The sequence below is a fragment of the Falco peregrinus genome, chromosome 1 (assembly GCF_023634155.1).
Source record: "Falco peregrinus isolate bFalPer1 chromosome 1, bFalPer1.pri, whole genome shotgun sequence".
Taxonomy (NCBI): domain Eukaryota; kingdom Metazoa; phylum Chordata; class Aves; order Falconiformes; family Falconidae; genus Falco; species Falco peregrinus.
Window position 1 is genome coordinate 115,394,468 of NC_073721.1, and position 23,313 is coordinate 115,417,780.

At 37.8% G+C, this 23,313-nt stretch overlaps 1 protein-coding gene and 1 long non-coding RNA gene across 5 annotated transcripts in view; one reads left to right on the forward strand and one right to left on the reverse strand.

Moving 5' to 3' along the window:
- The window catches only part of SLC12A1 (solute carrier family 12 member 1), a 52,260-nt gene that overhangs the window by 3,557 nt on the left and 25,390 nt on the right, over nt 1-23,313 (forward strand). For 2 of the 3 annotated variants that reach the window (XM_005241454.4, XM_027792567.2), the window contains exons 2-13: nt 153-750; nt 6,218-6,352; nt 6,559-6,634; nt 11,927-12,022; nt 12,690-12,829; nt 13,290-13,400; nt 14,328-14,439; nt 14,926-15,053; nt 17,962-18,046; nt 19,748-19,899; nt 21,511-21,618; nt 22,400-22,523. In XM_005241454.4, coding sequence (XP_005241511.2) covers nt 340-750; nt 6,218-6,352; nt 6,559-6,634; nt 11,927-12,022; nt 12,690-12,829; nt 13,290-13,400; nt 14,328-14,439; nt 14,926-15,053; nt 17,962-18,046; nt 19,748-19,899; nt 21,511-21,618; nt 22,400-22,523 — 1,678 coding nt within the window. In that variant the 5' untranslated portion in view covers nt 153-339. Of the gene's footprint in view, nt 1-152; nt 751-6,217; nt 6,353-6,558; nt 6,635-11,194; nt 11,291-11,926; nt 12,023-12,689; nt 12,830-13,289; nt 13,401-14,327; nt 14,440-14,925; nt 15,054-17,961; nt 18,047-19,747; nt 19,900-21,510; nt 21,619-22,399; nt 22,524-23,313 lie in introns of all 3 variants that reach the window. The other variant, XM_055809741.1, reaches the window with a different exon arrangement.
- The window catches only part of LOC114013294 (uncharacterized), a 47,354-nt gene continuing 30,278 nt past the window's right edge, over nt 6,238-23,313 (reverse strand). For both annotated transcript variants that reach the window (XR_003556198.2, XR_008748019.1), the window contains 3 exons: nt 14,860-15,090; nt 13,281-13,406; nt 6,238-6,373 (listed from right to left, as the gene is read on the reverse strand). This is a non-coding gene — a long non-coding RNA (uncharacterized LOC114013294). The remainder of the gene's footprint in view (nt 6,374-13,280; nt 13,407-14,859; nt 15,091-23,313) is intronic.

A 23,313-nucleotide genomic window follows, 5' to 3' on the forward strand; every position in this document is an offset into this window, starting at 1 on the left:
ACTCAGTCTTTTACTCAACTATTTTTTTACTCAACAAGTCATAGGATGACAGTCTCATGGATATTTGATGAGGAGGCAGAGGGGATCTTTATGGCGGAAAATTTTTCTAACTGCAAGTTAATTAATTTTTTTTTTATTTTTTTTTATGGCAGAAACACCACAGACAACATTAGGAAGATTGCTTAGAGTTTTAAAGAAAAATTTCTCAGAACTTTGTTACTCAAAAAGCAAAGATTTCATATGCAACAGCACTAAACCCTTTGCTGTAGTTGCAACTAACTAGCTGCAGCCACAGAAGAGTAAACGGATCAGTGACTTAAGTCTATAGCATCCCTGAAGATGTCGATGAATAATTCGCCAAATGTATTCTTGGATCCAAATGCAAATCGGTTTCAAGTTAACATAATTAATGAAAGCCACGACAACAATGAAACATCCCAAGAGGATGTGGGCTCTGACCCACCACATTATGAAGAAACATCTTTTACTGATGAAGCACATAACAGACTGAGAATCAGTTACAGACCAGGAAAAAGAGAATTATATGACAATTTTCTTCAAAATGGAGAGAAAACAGAAGCTAGTTCACATCCCTATGATACTCACACTAAAATGTATTATCTTCAAACTTTTGGCCATAACACAGTGGACCCAGTTCCCAAAATTGATTATTATAGAAACACTGGCAGCATCAGTGGGAATAAGCTCAGCAGACCAAGCTTATTAGAAATTCATGAACAACTGGCAAAGGTAAGTGGAAAGGCAAGATACAAATTTTCTCTATTCCATTTCCAGGCTGTTAATTCTGTTTATTAATATAAGAAAGTCCTTAAATTCATGGACCTTAGCCAAGAGAAAAAATACAAGTAATCACTTACCATATTTCCTTTCATAGCTGCAGTATGTTTTCTGCCCTGTACTCTGCTCAAAGCAAAGGTTTTTATTAAATGGTGATAGTAATGTACTTGATTAGTGGGAAAACATAACTTAATCTTGTCTAAAAGTACAGAACTACTGAATCTCTTCTGTTTCACTTAACATTTAGGACAGCAGATGATGAATATCAATTCATAATTTAACCAAGCTACACAATTCACACTTCTTGTAAACTTGAATTTAATGTCAATGCATAACTAAGTTTCACAGATTCCTCAGTCGTATTCATTTACATATAAGTATCATAAAAAACATTAGTGCAATAAATGCAATTTCAACTGATCAGAAACCCAAAGCACAACCTGTTTATTGCTGTAACAAACCACTCAAACAGCAGAAAGAATTCAGAACAAGGGTGTTGAGGTTGAAAGTGTTTGTTCAGAAGACAGAGAGCAGACAACAGATTTCAGGTGCTGATTTAATGAATGAATTTGGGCCTTCATGCTCATTATACCAATGAATTTGGAGAGAATCTGAAAAGTTTCTCGAATGACTACATAGAAAACATTTATGGAGGAATAATATGGCTAAATTCCTCCTGATCTATCACAGAGAAGAGCTGTTTAAGACTTTGCTCGTGTAATAGATGGGACTATATCCGTGTAAAATACACTTACAGAGCAAGCTACTGAACTGCATACAACTGACTAACCTGCCTTTGAAAGATTTTCTAGGGCTGCATCTCCTCCCCCCCTTCTGAGCAGACCTACTTTTAGTTAACATCATGTAGAAGTCTGCTATTGTTACATATGACAGACGGATTTTATGGAAAAAACTTCCTCTTAGCAGACTCCCCTTGTTTACTCCATTTTTTTTCCACACACACATTACAGTAAATGAATAATCAAATACTGAAGCATGCCCTTTATTGTGATAATCCCCACTTTGTCACCCTCTGTGGCTACTTGCCAGAAGAATATACATTGGTCAGGCATAATCCTTTGGGGTTTGCGCATTCAAAACTTCCCCGGGGAAGAATTTGAGAAGTTGGTAATATTAAGTCTCAAATCCCAGATTTTCACTAACTTCCGTGTTACTGCCTCAGATAGGCTAGACAGGTGAATTTTGCTGCCTATTCACCTCTCTAGATCTTTTAAGGCTTGATTTCCCTGTGTGGAAGAATCACCTCCATGCAAAATAAATAGCGTGGAAAGCTGTAATGAGAACTTCTGGGGACAACAACAACTAGATTAAGCACTTTGAAACAGTAAAACGATTAAAAAACCTCCTGCAAAACAGTGGAATAATATGATACTCTATTGGCTTTGGTAAAATTAGACTGTGACAATACCAAATTCTCTGTAAAAAGCAGAGGAGAGACACAGGATACACCTACTTACAGATTTAAAATCAAACCTTTTTTGAGATTCTTAATTGTACACTTGTCAGGGCAGGGCAGGGCTGGAGAGAGATGACCTCTACAGTCAAACTCAGACTATAAGTGTCAATATGCAGCAAAAATTCCTGTTCTTTTTCTGTGTTGGGCAACAGTGAAATAAGAAATCTCCAGAGGAAACACACTTTTGTCACCATTCCACCCAGTTTTACAGACTCCAAAGGTCTAAATAATATGGACAAGCACCTGATTTTTGGGTGCTGGCACGAATCTTGTTCAAACTCCAGTTTTCTAGAGATTACCTGTCCTATGGAAGGTTAATATAAAGTAATGAAATCAAGCAAAAAAATAACCGTTAGGAAATTAGGACCTGATTCTTTAGGACAGCTTCCTAGTTTTAGCTTGACTTATTTAAATTAAGGTTTCCACAGACCTGCATAAAATGGCTTACACAGAAAGGTGAAACAGGTTACTTGGGTCATCATTTATTTCCAAAAATGAATGCAAAGTGAATGTGAAAAGGGAAGAATATGAATTTGGTATCCCTACTCATTTGCAGATGTATAAGCTGCTACTCAAGGGACTAAACACATTTTCATGCCCAGAAGAAACTTCTTCTTATAGAAATAATTTATTTTGGTAGTGGCCAGAGAGGAGAAAACCAGTGTATTGGCTTTGAACATAATGCTGAATGATCATGCACTGAACACTGGCATATTAAGGAATTTTCAGTTTTGACCACTGCCAGAAAATACAGGGTTTTTACTGTTGCATCTCCCAGTGTTTTTTTATTTTAAATAAAATTAGATAAATTTGTTTATGTTTTTTTAAGGCTTTCACTTAGAGAAGATTAAAAAGAAGACAGATTCCATCCCAGAATAAAATGAAGGGAAAATTGTTTCACAGGTTGGAACTCTTAGGGAAAAGAGCATCTAGCTTGGCTGTTCCCAGACTTTTTCTAGTATCCAGCTTACAGAAGGATAATCTTATGCCTCTCAAAATAGGAAGGTGAATGTCAGAGGTAATGGGATTTTTGTTACACTGGCAACCTGCTGTGCCCTTATGTGAGTTGTGGCCCTGGTCTGCGAGCCAGTAACCACGGCACTGGAACAAACGACTCGCCATTAGCATGGCTGGAGTCTATTCCTGGCTGTCCCATGGACTCACTTTGTGACCTTGGACAAATCACTTCAGTCTACAGAGCTTATTCGGAAGAATAAACAAACTCGAGGTCACCAGATAGTAAGATTAGTAGGGAAGGGAATTAAGACAGCGTGAAAAGCTCCTATCAGGAGGCAAAAGCAGTATGTGCAGCTGGATCGGGTGCCTATCAACCAGCCCCAGCATGCAGCAGGCCCCTTAGCCACCACTAAGGAGGGGATGAAATGCCACACAGAGTATGTATGGCGGTTAGGCTAACAGCCCAAGATGCAGTTCCGGAGAAGATGCTTCATGCCTTTTTACTTTAACACTAAAATCTGGGCTTACCACACCATACCCCAAGGTAATCCCGCCCCCCTCACCCCCAACTTTTCTGAAACACAAATTGGTGAAGACCACTGTCCTGTCAAAGCCCGTTGCCACATTCTGATAAGAAGCAACATATGTTTGACTTCAGACGGCTAAATACCACATAAACATTCCCGTTGTGCTTTGATGCCAGGCCTAACATCAGAAGATAAACATTAATATTTAATACACTTTTTTAATATGTAATTTTTCAAATGTCAGAATGTGAGGCAGGCTGAAAGGAACTTCAAATACCTAGTTCCCACACTGCTGAAGTCAAACGTGTGTCATCTTTTAGCACGACATGTCAGTTTTTGCACACATTAAGCCACAAATCGCCAGTTAAATCCCTAAAAAATAGTCTAAGTGCTATTTCACAGCTGATGGCTAGTGATAATTACTTGGGCCTAATATTTACCCTACATAAGATATCATCTAACCTTTCTTCATCTTGGCTATTCTCCACACTTGTTACAGAGATTTGATGAGCTCATCATCTTTAGCCCCAGGAGAGATGAAGAGTAAACTGTTCTGAAACAAGGAAAGGAAAATGTTTGGGGTTTCTTGTTCAGGGTTTTTTTTTGATTCATTTGGTTTGGGTTTTTTTTTAAAGCAGTTAACTTTTTATTTTGGTAGCTTTTCAAAATGTTCTGTCACTTTTATTCCACATCCTTAATGCATGAGTAGCACAGGTACAGCTACTTGGTAAATAACCAATCATTCACTAAAGCACACCAATTTAAAATGCATTTATGGAAGGTTTAAGGCCATAATTTATGATAATGGCACAGAGAGCACAAATTAATTCAAAGTACATAGGAAACAACTTGTTTCAAGTACAAAGACTAAACTCTTTTTTTCCTTTTTTGTCTTTGAAATTCTAACCACTGCAGCAAAACCCCCTCATATTATTCTGCTGATCTTCCTTAACTCACTTTAATCATTTGCTGTGTTTTGAGTAGAACAAGCCATTAGTATTTTAGGGCAAGAATTGTCAAAATTATTTAAGTAACTCAGGAGCTCAAAGTCACAGGCTTTCAATAGATCTTGTATTCCCATTTCACTTAGGGCCAAAAGGGTTATAGGCACCAAATTTAATCCATGTCGAAATGTATTATCCGGTCACTTATTTCTCATTTGTGAGCACAATCCTGGATTTACTGTGTCAAAGGCACTCTACAACCTTGCATCATAGTGGTTAGAGCCCCCATCCATGAGGGTAGAGTCCAAACATTAACATAAGCATCATATAGTTGGTCTTTATGTCTGTTTTGGTTTTGTTTGTTGCTTTTTTTTTTTTTTTGAAGTCCATGGACAAATACAGAAACACCCTTGAAGCTTAAGCAAGATGGAGAAAAACCCTCATATGTTTCACAGAATCACAGATGTTTCACCTCCTTGACATGTTTAGTTAATCTGGAAATATCTTCATTCCCCTTCAAACCCTAAAAGCATCTTGATTCCTCTCCAGAAGTGATACACACTCCCTCTGCTAGACTATGACAAGGTGATATGGTCCTTCCTGAAGGTCTTTGCAGAGGACACAGACAATTCCTGGCAATAGTTAACCTAATGCCAACTCCTCACAAAACCACTCCAAAGTTAGTATTAAAAAAAATAATAATTAAAAGGAAGCAAACAGCAATGACGAGTATCAACCTCAGTACCATGACTAATTCCTATTCAAGCCACAAGAAACATATCATAATGTTAAATTGCCTCCAAGACTCTGGGGCAGAAGAGCTGAAGAGATAAAATACAGATTTACGTCTGTAACTGGATGCGAACAATCTAAAATTCTGGGCTATTTCTTCAGGTTACACCACAAATATGGCAATTCCTAATCCTATCTACTATGGTTATACCAGAGATGGCTAAACCATAGAAAGGATTATTCATTTACTATATAATTTAATACACTTCACTAGCATTTCTCTGACTCTTTTCAAGAATATGTTACCCATTTGCTGCTGCAACTATGTTTGCACTTTATCCAACAGAAAACAGAGTTCATCACATAACTTTGCCATGCAGCACTCAGCTAGGTCTCTTTTCACTACTGGGCAATTTTCAGTTTCTACACTTAGCATTATTCATATATTTTTGCAGCACCATGTAGAGGCCAACCACAAGACTCTCATTATGTTAGATGCTCTACTGACATATCAACACAACGTACATGTTGAATACAATACACAATAAAACCAATTTAGTATCAGATAATAACGTATTTACTGTGCTTAAGCGATTGTCTTATCTTTTCTTGCTGTTAGTAAGCCCACCTGCTGATGCCTGGCGTGAGCAGAATATTGCGCTCCAGAGACAGTAAAACCTGATCTTCTTTGAAATTCCTTTATTCCATGTCTCTCTTATGCAGCCAGGTGTCCTGTGTTTGGCACAAAAATATTTGTATTTGTTTTCTGTGTGATCATTCAGAACATATCTGTGAGCACCGGCTCAGTCGAGAGAGTGGCTAATGGAGAAAGCACCACTGGAGATGAGACAGCAGTCAGCAAGGAAGAAGAAAACAAAACAGGATTTGTCAAGTTCGGATGGGTGAAGGGTGTGCTGGTGAGAAACATATCTGCATTTCTAAAAAAAATAAAAGTAAGATTAGTTCTGCAACACTAAAGTCTTTCAAGAAGTAAGAGAGGGAGGCAGACTTGAGGGATGTTTGGGGTGCTTTTTAAAAGCCTGAATGCTTTTATCACCCTTCTGGTTGTTAATACTCTACTTCCAAAGTTGCACTAATGCAGTATTTTTTGTTTAAAACCTAGGTAAGATGTATGCTTAATATTTGGGGTGTGATGCTTTTTATTCGACTTTCCTGGATTGTAGGTCAAGCAGGAATTGGTATGTATCTACTTAATTTAATTTTAAACAGTGAAAGAGATAAAGAAGATAAACTGTACATGATCATGATTAATATATAATCTGAGATGTGCACTTGCATGTTGAACTAAATTTTTTCAAATGCTTGCCAGAGTAAAAGATGTTAATTCTCCAAACTATTGGAATTTTCCAGACTCACAGCAAATTACTGCTTAGAGGCATAGATCTGTTAACTATGCATATGATCATCACATATGAATATTTCTAAGCTTTAGTGAGATTTGTATTTAGATTCTGCAACAGATGTAAACTTCATGATCTGGGCCAATTTCTAATATGTGCGTACAGAGTTAACCTTTAAGAGTTCACACTTTGCTTATCTGTGAATCCCAAACCTTGTCATCTACATATTAAAACCAACACTTTTTCACACTTCTCTGCAAAGATGAAAACAGAACTGGAAGGAGGTCTCATCTCATCAGGATTTTGTTATTTTTAACTATAACACAGCACTAGATACAAGGGTACTACGAAACAGTAAGTTTTAAAAACTGCTATAGCTTTTGTGTAAATTAACGAAGTACACTTGATTGTGTGCTCTATCTTTGCTGCTTCGTTGTGCAGTTCCATTAAGCCAAATCCCAGCTCCCACTCCTTGGGTGACTGGGCCCTGAGGCCTCCATCCAGTATGCTGTTGAGTGTTCAGTGACACCGGTGAGAGAATCTCTGGCGGAGAGAAGAGCAGCTCAGTAAGAAGCAGTGTAGTGGGGTGGTACAACTCCCTTTCTCAAGCTGCTGCTCTGGGGAAGCACAGAAATGTGAACTGCGACGGCGGTGTCACTGTTACGTGATCATACAGTTTAGAATAATGGGGCCCTAACCTTTGACTGGCACCCAGGGCTCATCAAAAACAGCAGTCCAAAAGGTTGAATGGCGAGCATTCCAGTATGGATTCTCACAGAATGGGAATATTAAGTGGGCACAAGCTGGAGTCCAAACTCTGGCCTTAGGGTGTCAACTCTCCTGGTCTTGGATAAAACTCAGTGTTCAAATTCAGGCTGAACATAAATATCATTCACTTCCTTGTTAATGGAAGTGAAACACTGAATCAACTCCAAAAGTTTTGCATGATTGAAGTCTCATTTCCAACAAAATACAGTAACTTCACAGAAGTTTCACTTAAGCAAGACTGAGTTTTTTAAAAAACAGAAGTAAATAAAATGCTTATTAAGAAAAAAATCCAGCCGCAACCTTAGAGAGACACAAATAGGAAAAAATAATCAACCAAACCAATAAAAGAATCAGACCCGAGTGGAAGAACTTTACTACTTTAGCAGTGCTCCATGCGTAGCTCTAGCACTGTGCCTGACAAAGGGGTGCTTGCTGATTTTATGATGCATACCAAATGAGAGCATACAGCCCAGGGCACTCATAAGTATATGCCTTGCCATGAAAATTCTGCATCTTAATATTGCCAAGACTTTGCTCTGGGGTTTCATGCAAAATTAGTTTTTAAGGGCAGTTTAGTAACTTATTGAGATCATCAAGAAGTATTACTTTGTTTTGAGGTGTGAGAATAGCCATAGGCAAGAGTAATTCATTTTAGAACAACTTATTTAGCAGCCATATGCCTGGTTTTCAATCTCAACTTTAATCAGTTTTTAACATTAATTTGCACCAACATCAGTTACAGCCTTTCTGCTTTCACATTTAATTTTACCATTTTAATTCACTGATAAGCAGACACTCCTTTCTTACGGTTTATTGCTCTGCTGTTGCTTTTCAAAATTGCATGGCTTATGTAAGGAAGTTAGTTTTACTTCTGAAAATGAGACATCAAATTCCATTTGAATAATTTCCCAATGCATTTTCTGAATGTCTTATAAGCAATGAGCTTTAAGTCCCTAGCCAAGCTGCTTAAGGAGAACAGTGATGGACGCTCATCATCACGAAGGCTCTGGGATTTCATTGGGTACTGCTATTAACATGGAAATTAAATGAGTCACTTAAACCACCATCTGGGCACCATTTATATTCCCATCATTAGAGGGCAAAAGAGAGAAAACCCAATTATTTCCACATCCTCATAGGTTGTCTTGGGCAAAAGCTCTTACAGGGGAAAAAAATAACATTCCAACAAGGTGCTCTGTTTATCATCAGCTGGGAAAAAAGGGACAGTATGGTCCTGACAAGATTCCAGGTCCAAAACTAGTCTGGTATTTCCACCTAACATCTGGGGACTCTCTGAAGTCTGTATTTATACCTATACAGGGAATGGTTAGCCAAAGGCAGGGAAAAACACCAAGTTTATGTTAACTGAAAATCTGGCCCCTCATATTACAATAACATTACAGCAATGTTTTGGTTAAGTCACTTTACTTTATGTACTTTTCTTCTTAGATCTTAACAAAATTTTTTATTAACATTAAAGCCTTCCCAAGCAGATATTACTCATTGAATTAGCAAGATATCTGATGCTATTTATCATACAGATGTTAACATGAATTATGAAAGGCAGTAGAAAATCCTGGAAAAATACTCCTTAGGATGCACTTGCACTTACCAAATAATTTTAAAGCTATTTTTAGAATATTGTGCCTAACTTATTCAATTTAAGAGTTAACAGCTGATTAAAAGTCATATTCAGCCACTTCTCTGGCAAAAATTTTGCATGGTTTAACAATATCCTTCTATGTAATGGCAGCTGACCAAAAGGAATGACCATATAGATATTTTTTTGTTATACAGACCTGCATACAAAATAGGTGCATGACTAGCTATAGTAAGAGTTCACAAATCGATAGGATAAACATGATTTATGGCTCAAATAATTTTAAATATTCTACACTATATTATGTATCATTTATATCTCACACATTACATTGTTCTATCTGAAAGAATTATGATAACGTGGCTCTAATTTAAGCAGCAAAGAACATTCATTCAGGGATTCGATGTCTATAATAGAAACATCCAGTATGAACTGAAGTCAGGAATCTGATCTGGAAGCCAGAAGGTAAAAATACAGCAGATAAATCAATATGTTTGTAGTACTTCTAGCTAGATGTCAGTGGTAGGATCCAAGTTTCAATTTGGATGAGCCTTGGTCAATAAATATTGCTACAAGCAATGTATAATCTTCAGTTCCACACTGAAAACCTATGTACCTTACAGAAGCAAGAGAGCTATTGCATAAGGATTAGCAAGTTCAGATAAAATTAAGAGCTGATTCCATGTTTGGTGCCAAACTGTAATTGTTTCTTTTTCTTTTTTTAAAAAAAAGTTTTTTTCCTTTCCATTCATAGATAGAAATGGGAAAAGAAGCAGTAAAGTTGAGAGAAAAATGTCATTATTATTTCTTCACCTGGCTTGAAACAAGAAAGTATTCTGAAACTACAGGGCCAAACTCTTCTCGGTAGTGCCAGAAATTGTAACAGAAGCAATGGCTACGATTGTAGCTTGGGAGGTCCAGTTTGTACACACAGGAAAACACCGGTCAGGTAGGCTAGCTCTGGAACACGTAATCCAAAGCGGCTGTGGGATCTTTGTTTATGGAGGTTTTCAAGACCCAGCTAGCCAAAGCCATCACTGATTTAATCCTGTGTTGGCAATAGTCCTGCTGTGACTGGGAGGCTCAGCTACAGACGTTCAGAAGCCACTTCCACGCAATGTTTCTATGATTCTAAATCATACTAGGCACCTCCTACTTGCACAGTTTCTAGTACAGCTTTACAAAATTAACAGAAACCTGACCATATAGCCAAAGACTGGAAACATACTCAGAGTCTTACTCAGCCTGAAACCCAGTTCATCTGTAATAAACACTTATCACTCATCTAAACACTTATCACTCATCTTCAGATATTATTTGTTTAATTATGCAATTTTATGATATCAGCTAAAAAAAAATATTCAAAGTTCTCTAAGATTATACATTACAGGTCACCTGTTGAAGTAAATGGCATCTAAAAAGCAGTATTTCCATTTTAAAATGTTTGTCTTTGGTTAAAGTAAAACTACTTTTTGCAGGGAAACAGGGAGATGAGGACACAGCGGGGAAGCACAGCACCCGTTAGCTGGGCAAGTAAGGATGTAGAAGGGTCGCATTCAGGTCTTGTCTCTCTACCTGATAGATTCTTTGTCCTGGTGCACTATGAAACTACACAGAGTCTTTCTCTGATTCAATATTTAATTAACTGATCAAAGACAGCAGTGTTCTTACAAGAGCTCTGGTTAATGTGTCAATCTCTTAACTTAAACAGCCAGGATGTATATTAAGAGCAAATAGAAGCATCCATGCCAAGGGACATTTGTTTGCTCATTTCCTGCAGCCTTTGAAAACCATGAGAACTTCTGGCTAGGGTACTCCTATCAGAAAGAATCACTGCTTGAAGACAGATGGGAATAATTTACTACCGTGACATGGCCTCCTTGGAAATGTTCTGCAAACTGCAAGTGGTCAACAAACCATCTTTTCAGTTTATTGCTCTGATTCTGGCCTGAAAATTCAATTTAAAGAGAGAATGATTTGTAGGAATCATGGAACATGAGTAAAATATTTTATCTTCTTATTACTGACAGGTCTTGGAGTATTCATAATTCTTCTTGCCACGATGGTAACCTCAATTACTGGGTTGTCAACTTCTGCAATAGCAACTAATGGGTTTGTCCGTGGAGGTAAAAATCTTAGGGTTACTAATGCTTTCAAGCCCAAAAAGGTCTTTATGTATTATCTTCATACGAGGCAAACCAGAGGGATGATAAACCAAATGGTACATCTAAAGAAACTGGAAGGTAACAATGCTAGCCACCTCTAATCACAATTTACGGCATGTTTGAGTTGTCACTTCTAATAAATCCCAGATTTCAGTTCAGTCTGTGAAGTACGTTTCAGATGTTCCTGCCTACTGCTGAGCAAGGGATGGCTTCCGGCTTTTCATGGATTTCTTCTGTTACCTTTCAGCATATCTTCCTTACCCAGAGCATTCCAGGTTGGATATCCTTGGACACACTGAGGATGAGACATCTCTTCCTCTCATTTCAAAGACTGATTCAGATCAGTGGATATCATCAATTTAATACCTTCTTTATAAAACTCCTTACATTTCAGCTACTCCTCGGAAGACGAGTAAATAATTTTGCTGGAAAAGTGCTTGTCAGGTATTTTATGAAACAAAGTTTTAGTGCATTTCAGAGCCTTAAACAACCGGTTTCCTCTAACCTCTGTGGAAAATGGCAAGTTCTTACTACGTCATTTAAGCAGAACAGGTATTTGAATACACTTGAATATACTTTCTTTTTCGGATCTTTCAGGTCTTGGAATCATAGTTATTGGTCTGAGTGTAGTAGTAACAACATTAACAGGTATCTCCATGTCTGCCATTTGCACTAATGGAGTAGTAAGAGGAGGTAAGTAAATATGATCTCATGAAAAATACAAAATCCTGCAGATTTGGGTTAGTAAAAATAAAAAAGAATTGAGATAATAGTGCTATAAGAAAAGCAATAATAAATAAATGTATTTGGAGTGATCTCTCTCAATAGATCAACAGTAAATTAAAATCTTAAACACTTCCTGACAATAAATATTAAGTGCCAGTGAGATAAGATGAAATAATTAACTGACAAAGTAATATGCCTTGTTTATGATGATATGCAAAAGAGATTAAAGATTCACTGCATCATTATGCAGGAGCTTTTACAAGGTACCACAGAATATGATCTTTCATGCTAACATTGGGATAGATCCAAGTAAGTTAAAACCTGTCTGGAAGTGAGGTTCTGTCTGCTCTGTGTTACTATATTATGTATCATGAAAAATTATTTGAAGGTCCAGTTTTGCATGCTAATAAGCACTAACAAGATTTCTGCAATAAAAAGGCATACAGAGAAGTCTAAAGGCAGAACCAGTACAAAACACATTCCTTTTTTTTAATCAGTGTCCTCTATTAATACAGGTCAAATACTACATTTGTTAGGCTAAAGGCAGAGATTCCTGCACTATTATTCATGTGAGAAAAATAAGCAAAACCTGAGCATTTAGTTGTGCTGAAATAACAACCATTTCTGTCTGCAGGTGGAGCATACTACCTTATCTCAAGAAGTCTAGGCCCAGAGTTTGGTGGATCTATAGGACTTATCTTTGCTTTTGCAAACGCAGTGGCAGTTGCTATGTACGTAGTTGGATTTGCGGAAACAGTTGTAGAACTTCTTAAGGTAAAGGTAGATTTTTCATGTATATGATTAAATTGATTTGTTGGTTTTGTTTTGTGGGGCTTTTTGGTTGGTTGGTTGGTTTGGTTTGGGGTATTTTGGTTTTTTGTAATGTATTTGAGTGGTAATACTTTTTTAGCTGAGGCTTGAGGGACACCTTCAGCAGGGAATAAGCTGGTCTGTCTAAACGTGCCACAGAATGCTTCTCCATTATTTCTACCTTATGAATATATTTAATACATTTCTCAACAAGAATCGCAAAAGCAGAAAAGAAACAGACATCTAATTAGACAGCCAAATAACCTCAACTACAGAGAGCCAGCTGGAACATGACATACAAACACTTGGTCTCATAAATCTCTGAAACTTTGACAGCTCGCTGCTTTCTATTTCACCTTGTTACCAGATCCCACCAGTTGGGCAGAAAAAGACTGGTTCTAATAATATTTCTTACTGCTTTCAGGAGAGTGATACACTGATGGTAGATGAGTCCAACGACATCAGAATAATAGGTACCATAACTGTTGTATGTCTTCTCGGCATCTCTGTTGCTGGCATGGAATGGGAAGCAAAGGTAAACCTTTAAAAGAACATAAAAGCAAGCAGTATATTAGACTACTGTACAGCATTTGTGTCTAAGGAATGCTATACAACAGATGGAATTTTCAAAAGCACTCTGTTTCAGTTTATGCTTAATCTTTCTAAAAGCAATAGCAGTTTAATCATTACATTCAATGAAAGCACAATTACTCTGTGCTCTTCCTTGAACATACATTTAAAAGGGAAGGGGAAGTTTGTGTTCTGTAGACAGCTTGATTATATTGATTTTTATAATTCATGGCATCATTTGGAGCCTTGAGTAAGTGCCCCTTTTGCCCTTATTTTTGATGCAGCTTGACAGAATAAACAGTAGTAAAAAAAATATACGATTTTATCACTGTATTCTCTCAAGCTCTACTCAGCAGAAGAGCTCTATTTGCTCTCCATTCCTTAATCTCTAATGATCTCTGCTATTCCTTCACCTGTAAAAAAAAAGTTCAAAATAGAAATTCAAATGGAAATATTTTTAGAGGGCAGAATACCGCTATTGAAATCAGGTCCAGAATAGCACCCTTATTATTACATTCTGCTGTGATGGAGACTAGAACTACTTAGATGTTATAACCCTTAAAGTGACAACCCACTGCAACTAAATAAATTTTATAACAATATAAAAATGTCTTATACTTGATATTAATGCATTAGCTGTTTCATTTTGCCTTTTCTTTTAAATAAACTAACATAAAATTAAATTATAACTATATATTTCTTAACTCCCTTAGTAAAAACTATCTGCTGTTGTCATTAGCTGATTCAGCTATCTTGATCCCTGGCATTTTTAAAAACTATAGAAATTACTAATCTTTCACAGGGAACACATACAGATAACTTAGTATATAGCCATCTCCACAGTCAATGTAAATTGAAATCATCAGGAAAATATTTTTATTTCTATTAACAGGCTCAAGTTATTCTCCTATTTGTTCTCCTTATTGCCATTGCAAACTTCTTTATTGGGACAGTCATTCCTACCAACAACGAAAAGAAGGCAAGAGGCTTTTTTAATTACCAAGGCAAGTAACCTTGCTATCTATCACATAAAATAATAAGTTTGCATTCCATACTGAGTTAAGGATTCCACTCAAAAAGGTCACAAGATCAGGATCTTCTGCTTGACTTTAAGTAAGCTTCCAAAGTAAGGCAATTTTTTTGATTTTTAATTTTGAGCCTGTCTCTTTGCTGCTGAAGCTGACAGCACAGTTAGCTGCAGCTTGTGTCATTTATATATCAGCAGAGCACAGACAAAGTTCTACACAGTGCTAAGTGCAAGCGCTGTAGTGACACTCCTGTCACTTCGATATGGATCTGTATCTCTGAGATGCAGACAAGCACATCCTACTGGGGACCAAACTAAGGAAATCAAATTCACTTTGCTTATGATATGAGACAGATTCAAACCCAGTTGTCCAGACATGAAAGACTAGCTTATTCACCTTCTTCAGTAAGTAACTTTGAAATCAAATCCTGGTGGTATGTTTCATTTTCACCTATATTTACAGCATCAATATTTGCAGAAAACTTTGGACCAGATTTCAGAAGCGGAGAAGGATTTTTCTCGGTGTTTGCCATTTTTTTCCCAGCTGCCACTGGCATTCTTGCAGGAGCCAATATCTCAGGAGATCTGAAAGTATGTATTTCACTAACTTCATAACACTAGCTGTAGCCTGAAAAAAGAACAAGAAAACAAATTATGAATCAACACTGTATTCAGTCCTAAATCATGTCTTATTTTGGGAAGCAAAAATCTCACTTTTAAGTACTTGCTTTATTATTTAAAGACATCAGTTCACATTTTCTCTCATAATGCATTATGGCTATTTACAGAAATGACTGCATTTAGATTTGGCTTGCTGTATCATTTAAAAGCATGTTTCAATAAACTGTAATAATATATCATTAATGACTCATTAGCAGCATACAACATAGAGATTACATGTGTATCTCCTGGCACTCTTCTTTTGCAAAATCTAAAGCCCAAAACCCACACCTGTAAAGCTCATGTTAAGCTCATGTTTGCCTCCAAAGAATCGGTGGAGACTGGCTTTTTTTATTCAGGGTCATAGCAAGGGCAGAGCAAACAGAGCATTTAATGAAAGCAAGTATGTCCCAATCCCATGTCACTACTGCTGCTCAAAGGAAAAGCTGCAGGTTTGCAGCTGTGACAAAAGAAAGAAGTCTGAAGAGAAAGGGAAAGGAGGTCCAGTGGTGTCCAATTGTCTTGCTGTGGCCATTCTGTCAGGTTCCCACTCTCCTCTTGCAGTATAGCAGTTGTATGAGATGATATTTCCAATATCTAAACATACTGGTAAATTAGGGACAGGAATTTAGTTTCAACTTTGAGTGCCCTCTACTTTGTATCACTTTGCACAGTGTATTTTATGCAAAAAGTATTTAAAGCTAAATATGAAGCTGAAATAATTCAAAGCTCAGCAAAACATTTGGTAAAAAATCTCTAGTAAATGCAGAGCAATCAATACTTTGTAATATTACAGGAAATTCAGAAATGCATCAGGGGTATCCTTAATTCAAGTTGGCAAACCAATACTAAAAACCAACAAACAACCACCACCAAAGAAACCCTCAACATACAAAAAGACGTAGCTCACACCTTGATAACCCCAGCATGTCAAATGAAATTCTTTGGCTTTACCATATAGACCCACTGTCTCGTAAACCTTAAGGATTTAACCAAAGGTCTGTTATTTCTTTATTGGCACAGTAGTCACAAGTTCACCAGATCCTACTAACCCTGACAGCCAGTTCTGTTTCCCTTCCTCACACCGAGCTGCATGCCTCATCTCCTCTGTTTTTAAAGGACTGCTTTTGAAGCCAAGCACAGAGGGAAATGTGTAGAAACTGAGACACTACTAGCATCTATGAGATTCCATTTTTAATTAAAAAACCCCAAATCATTGTACTTCTGTCCAGTGAGACTGAATCAGCCTCACACCCTCTCCATCCTTTTATCAAAAATAATTATTTTGCTATACGCGGCGCTCTATGTACATGGCAAGCTGCCAAAGCAGCAGCACTTCTTTCATAAGCTGTTTGAAAGAGTCTGAGCAGAGCAGGGGAAGCAGTTCCCCTGTTGGTGCTCTGCAGTTGTTTCAGTCTGGCGGTAAGTGGATTTCTATAACCAAGTCCTCCAGGATGCAGATTCCCGACTGAGCATGTTTAGATGCATTAGACAGGTCTAATTAAATTAACTAGCCTCTCCAGAAATCCAAAAGGCAAGCTAAGAAGTATTCAAAAACTGTAAAACAGACCAATCAAACTTTCTTTAGAATTAGTCGCAAACACTATGTACAAAGTGGCCTAATCCAAAGCCAACCTACAGAAACAGCTGGTCTTCCTAGTGACTTCAGAGAATTTTGGAGCAGATCCTAAAATGCTAACAGCATATTAAATATATGTTCAATTATTGATAAAATTTAAAAGTTGTAAAGCTGTGAGAAGCTTTAACCCTAAGATTTAAGGTTACAGTGTTTAAGATTGCAGCATGAGACTCCACAAAAACAACCACCTAAGACACGCACACCAGAACTGTATAAATTACAGTTACCATGATCTGAGGGCAAAAGGTCTTATGCAGCTGAGGTGACTTTGCAATTATTTTTCAGCTCAGTAAGTCCCTACCTCATTTAAAAATTATATTAATTATTAACACAGTTAAGTCATTCATCCATGCTTCACACAACACTCCAAATTTGTATTTTGATTTTTTTCCCATGCAATGAGCATAGTTATAAAAGTACAAAAGTCTGGGTCTTAAACTGCATTCCATGCATCTTTGACTTAAAAAAACTCACTAAACCAATTTAAGAAGACAATTCATAAAAAGTGCTTCCTAGCATAAACAAACACATACTAAATTGTATGGTTGGCTACTACTAAAATCTCCTTTAAAATTACAATGTATAATGCAGATCTTTAGACTCTTACTTAGTTGCATGATCAAAGCCAATATTGTGAGCTGGACTGTAAGCATTATAACTCAGCCTTGTTAAATTATCTAAATTTAAAGTCAAAACAGTGAAAGGATGTGGCCTGTTGTCAAGACACAACTAACAATTACTAGTTGCTAATTACAAAAGTACTGTATTCTGTACAGGGTGACTATTTACTTATCCTACCAATTAACCAAAAATGGCCCCATCTTGTCATCCACAGGAGTCTGATGGTTAGTTCAGTAACCACTTACCTGTGGTATCATGAAACATTAAAATAAAGCCCACTGCAATGTAAAGAGAGCTTGAAGCTCCCAGAAACGCAAAGCTCAGGACTCTCCTGCTGCTATAAATGCCAACTCTGCCCCTGCAGTGTTCACTATGTCCAGGATAGGAGAACTACACCACCGGACCGCTTCACCAGCTACATGCTTGGACACAAACTGTTGGTGCAGGTCTAAATGATAAAAATCTACCCTCTAAAGATATCTTCATATCACAGTGTAGCAGGATTCCCTAGCATGCAAATGTAGTCAGACTGCAGCACACAAAGTCACAGTGTTTTTTGTGTTATTGCTTTGTTTTAAGGATCCACAAATTGCGATACCCAAAGGAACAATGCTGGCCATCGTGATTACAACAGTTGCTTACATTGGTGTGGCAATATGTGTCGGTAAGTACAGAACTTCTGCTTCACGTCTAATTTATTAAAATCTTAATTTATAAGATTTTAGAAGTTTGAAAACCTGATATGCAAATGAATGATTAACCTCAATGCTTTTTCATCCTGTGGATTTATTACATAAAGAGACAGTTGTTTTGATTTTACTATATCTAAAAACAGTGGGGGAAAAAGCGGCAATCAGCAGAAACAAAAGTCCCTGTTTGGCAGCTGGACTTTTGTATAACTTGTATGGTTACTTTCACATTTGATTCAGTGACAAAGACCACTAGCATGTATCCATGAGCACAATAAAGATTAAAGGAACCTCTGATCAGTCTTTTGTTCCTCATTCACATTGAAATGTCACATGGCTTCTGCTCGTTCTCAGTAGTGTTACTGAGCACTCATGAGCAACACAGTAACACACACATTTGGTATGTTATATGTCAAAGACAGAAATCAATTGCCTGTCTTAAAGAAGATACACTACATGACTAAGTGCTCTATAACATTGGAATGTGAGGTAACAAAACAGACACAAGAGTAAAAAGGAGACCTGCACTGAAGCCATGAATTGTGTTGGAGGAATAAGCAATTACATTCTCATTATAAGGGTACAATAAATCTCTGTTCAAGAAAAATATTTTTATTTTTCTGTTTTAAGAGTACTGTAAGAAAGAGTGTTGTAAATAACTCTCTTACTTGTGAGTAAATACCTCAGTGCATAAAACCCCTGCAGTATACTCCCTTCTACTGGGAGATGAATCTCAAGTCTTCTTGAGTTCTACGTTTCTTGCACTTTACACAAAAGGCTGAATACTCAGGTCAAGCTGCAGCTCAGGCTATTGCATTATTTGGATCTAAATTTCCCCTTCAATTAAAGTGTAAGTAATCATTCTTTACTTCCGTTATAAATCTGTGTTAATGCATCATTCTGTTCTCACAGGCAATAGCTGTATTTCAACTTCAGAACCGTCTGTTTTTCAGTGCAATACTTCCCCCCGGTTTGCTAAACAGATAATGGTTATTTGGGGACCCTCAAGAACATTGTTTTTGACATATTTGAAGATACTACATAAACTTATATTTTAGCCACTAAAGATGTTAAGATCAGCACTCTGAGTTAACTCCATATGTTTCTTCCCATTTCTGATGGGAAACAAAAAGACAGCATAAATATTAATAAAACCAAACAGAAAATTGGTAATTTCTCCTCTTTAAAGTTTTTTCTCACCATATTGGCATCCGTTGGGCTCTGTCAATTTGAACAGCTGAGGATCTGTGTCTCTAAAGAAACTGTGTGTCCTTTTTAAATACACAAAGTATGCTTAGACCTAAGACCCTCACTGACCAGTTTTCTTTGAATACTGGCATTTATAAAAGTAGTCACAGGCAGACAATATACTTCTGAGTTAGTTAATCTATTTTTAATCTCTGTCTGGTTCTGTACTCTTAGAAATATGCTAGTCCTCATTAGTCAACTGGCTGATTATTTTAAAAGTAACAGAAGTCAACAGTTGCTTACAGACAACACGAGAAACAAAGCCACACTAGAGGGAAGTAATCTGCCCAACATGAAATGCTACCCTTTGGGATGAGACTAAGGCAGCACTTGTACAAAGTGTGTGCAGACTAAGAGACAAAGCTTGGCAAAAACATTCTTCCAATGTCACAAGGAAGGAAAATAACAATATATCATTGTTTCCACAGCCTCCTGTGTTGTACGAGATGCTACTGGGAACGTCAATAATACAGTTGTACCTGGAATGAGCTGCAATGGATCATCTGCCTGCAGCCTAGGCTATGATTTTTCCAGATGTGCCAGTCAGCCATGTGATTATGGGCTGATGAATAATTTTCAGGTTTTAATGAGATTATATATATAATCATAGGCAATACACGAATTCATGAGTACAAACTTGCAAAACCATTATTTGCTGACAACTAACTGCAACAGGACATCCACTTTTATCCAAAAAAGTAAAAGCTATAGGAAAACCAAAAGGAAAGTCCCCTGCACTCCACATAACCTTCATACTGCCCATTCACTAGCCCTCCCAGCACTCTGGTAAGGTTTTACCTCCTTCTTTCAACAAGTATCATGCAGCAATATGCAGTAACATCTTCAAATTCAAAATCTAGACTTAACGGAGACCTCAGGAACTCCTTTAGATGAGCAGCTCCTCTCACTGCTCTTTACACATGGGTGTGATTTTACCTCAGGGGTGCTGTGGTCACTGGTAAAGGTTTGTGCCAAAGTACGAAAAGCAAGGGTTCTGACTTCTTAAAAAGGTGAGTGAAAAATCAAGTGAGAAGTAATGGGATCTTTCTCCTAGGCCAGAGAGAGACTGACTGCCATTTTTATTCTTCAAAATAAAGCTTAGACAAAGCATCAAAGTAAAGCAGTTCTGCAGTTTGACAACCACAGCTCCCAGATGTCTGTTCAGCCCCTGTGCTTCATGGCCCACTAGAGGAGCTCACCACCCACCTGCACTTGCTTTTCAACGAGTCATTTGTAGCTTTTAAAGTCACTTGCTTTTTTTCCCAGCTGGCTCTACTAAATGACAGGGCTAGGTATCCACCTTGAAAGGGACACACTGGCCCTGTCACAGACTACTTTTCCTTCATTTCTTGATCATTTACCATCCTCACTCCCACCTCAGTTCAGCTGCCCAGACCCAGGACAACCCTTTAAATCAGTGACCTCTGTACAGCCACAGATTTTCACTTCTTGCATTTATCTTTGCCAGACTGAAGTCACAAAAAAAAAAATAATGTCTTCATCTGACAGATCTCCAAGATTAACTGGTTTCTTTTCTGGAGTACTTCCCACACACCAAAAAGCATCTGGCAATCACATCTGTCCACTTTATCTTTCATCTTCCTTGTCTGGTGCTTCTCAATAACGCTTTTGCTTCAGCGGTCACAGAGGCCAGTGCAGCCCCTCTGGGAGGGTGGAGGGAGGCCTGACAGTGACCATCGTTACTATTTGCAGCACTGCTTTTACGCTGCTGCAATCAGGCATTTTCTCTCTTTTTTAGCCATATTAAATAATCAAGAAAAAAACCAAACCAACCCAAACCAAAGAAAGTGCCTCCAACCACATTTCGTTGCTGTTTCTTCCTGCCATTTCCACTTTCCCTTCTTGCTCCAAGATGACTATCTACCCATCAAGTAGAGGCTGTTACTGATATCAATCAGTTAGTAAAGGAGGTGAGAAAATCTCATGGAGTACTCACCTGCCTCTGCAGACAGCTGCATACTTGTATAAAAACTTGGCTATGCCTCTGTTGCTTTTCACTACAATGGGAATAATCGTATTTCCCTACTTCACAGCTGACTTGTACTATATTGAATTTAGAACTGTGAAAAGCAGAGACATGTAGAAACACAGTACTTAAATGGGTCCGTGATCAAAGAGTGCATCCAACTGCAAGCCTGGCTATTCTTTTTTCCTTCTCTTTTTCCTAAAGGTGATGAGCATGGTGTCTGGCTTTGGTCCTCTCATCACAGCTGGCATCTTTTCTGCTACTTTGTCATCAGCTCTAGCATCTCTTGTCAGCGCACCCAAAGTTTTCCAGGTAAAATTAAACTACCAGTTTCCTTATACTCTGTTTTACTCCATAGACGTAAAATTTAGTTGAACTCTAATGTACCAAACATGGTATATATTATAAACAACACTGACACATGTGGGAGGAAGAGGCAGGGAAAACAGTATGTAGAATGTTTTTCAACAGAAATAGGCAGGTAAGCACCCTTACGCAAGGCTGATAGTGTTCCTTCGGTCAGAGCTCAGCTTTGCTGCAGAAGCAGGGGATACATGCGTGCTTGTTATAGGTAGACTACTTTCAGGACAACTTCTATCTTACAGAAAGCCACCCTGGAAGCACAGGAGCACCAGGAATATGCAGGAGCCCTCAGGACTTTAAGACTGAGGTGCTGGCAGGTGTGCTCAAACCAGCTGGCTGCCTAGAAGCTGTCTTGGCAGCAGCCATGTGGAGGGAACAGGAATAGAGGGCACGGGACAGAAAGGGAACCTGTACTACTTAGACCAAGCCACTGATGTGTGCTTCAGTCCCCTCCAATTTAGACTCTATTTAGCTATTCAGTTCATCTTTTTTTAAAGCACTGAATAAGTACTAAATGCCTGTGATTCTGTTTCCCCCCTGTATAATAATATAGTAGGATATTGCCTTATCACTTTACTTGAACGTTTACATGTCATAGCAGTAGATGTACTTGAATTACTAAGATAGATTTAATTTTTGTTTAGCAAAAGCCTAGCAAGCGGTCACTCACAGTGAGCTTCTGATGCAAGAAAGCACTGCTTAACAGAATTAATTCTGATTTGTTTACCAGGCTCTTTGCAAGGACAATGTCTACAAAGGGCTCGAATTCTTTGCCAAAGGATATGGAAAAAACAACGAGCCCATCAGGGGCTATGTTCTCACTTTCGTGATTGCTATGGCATTCATTTTGATTGGTTTGTATATCATTATACAACTGCTATAATCTCATGATCTGGAATTATATAAACTGATATTTTAATTCAATGATTAGCTATGGTTAGAAAAATTTCCAGTTAGGTAAGCTCTGACATTAGCCCAAGCACACTCAAAGCCCTGGTAGCAACTCCATCATTCTTAAAGGCGGCAAAAAGAAACCAACAGGGACTCTCATAACATCTCAACGCCACCACAGCCTAATTTTCAGAGGTGCGGAGTAGGTGCAATTCCTGTTCATTCCACTGGAAGAGGGCAGGGCTTAGAACTATATCAAAGTCACAAACTTTGAAAGTGGTTTTGCAGTTTATACTGCACACAGCTCGGAGATAATTCTGATATAATTTGGAAGCCTACTCTGCCAAGCCTTCTGCAGTCAGCTCCAAAGCAAATCACAGTTTGCCAGCTTTGGTAGTAGAAAATCCCAGCTACCACATTTAGGGGTGCAGAGATTTTTAAATTAGTTCTTCCAAGATTTGAAATTCCAACTTTGCGATACTAAGCAAATGTGAAGTTCCGTAGATAGAATTGAGATTGCCATTTAAAAAGCAAAACAAGAAGTTTTAACTATGACTCTCTTGTGAAACGCATCTGTCCTCTCAATTATGTATTTAAAATTCTGAAATTTACACCAGCTCTACATCATTAAGAGTCAGTCTGTAGCATCAGAGTATCAAGTATAACCTTGCATAGCATATAATGTTACTAAAATCAGCATCAGCAGACACTACTTAATAGGAATGAAGGTATATCAAGGTGGCCTTAAATTGG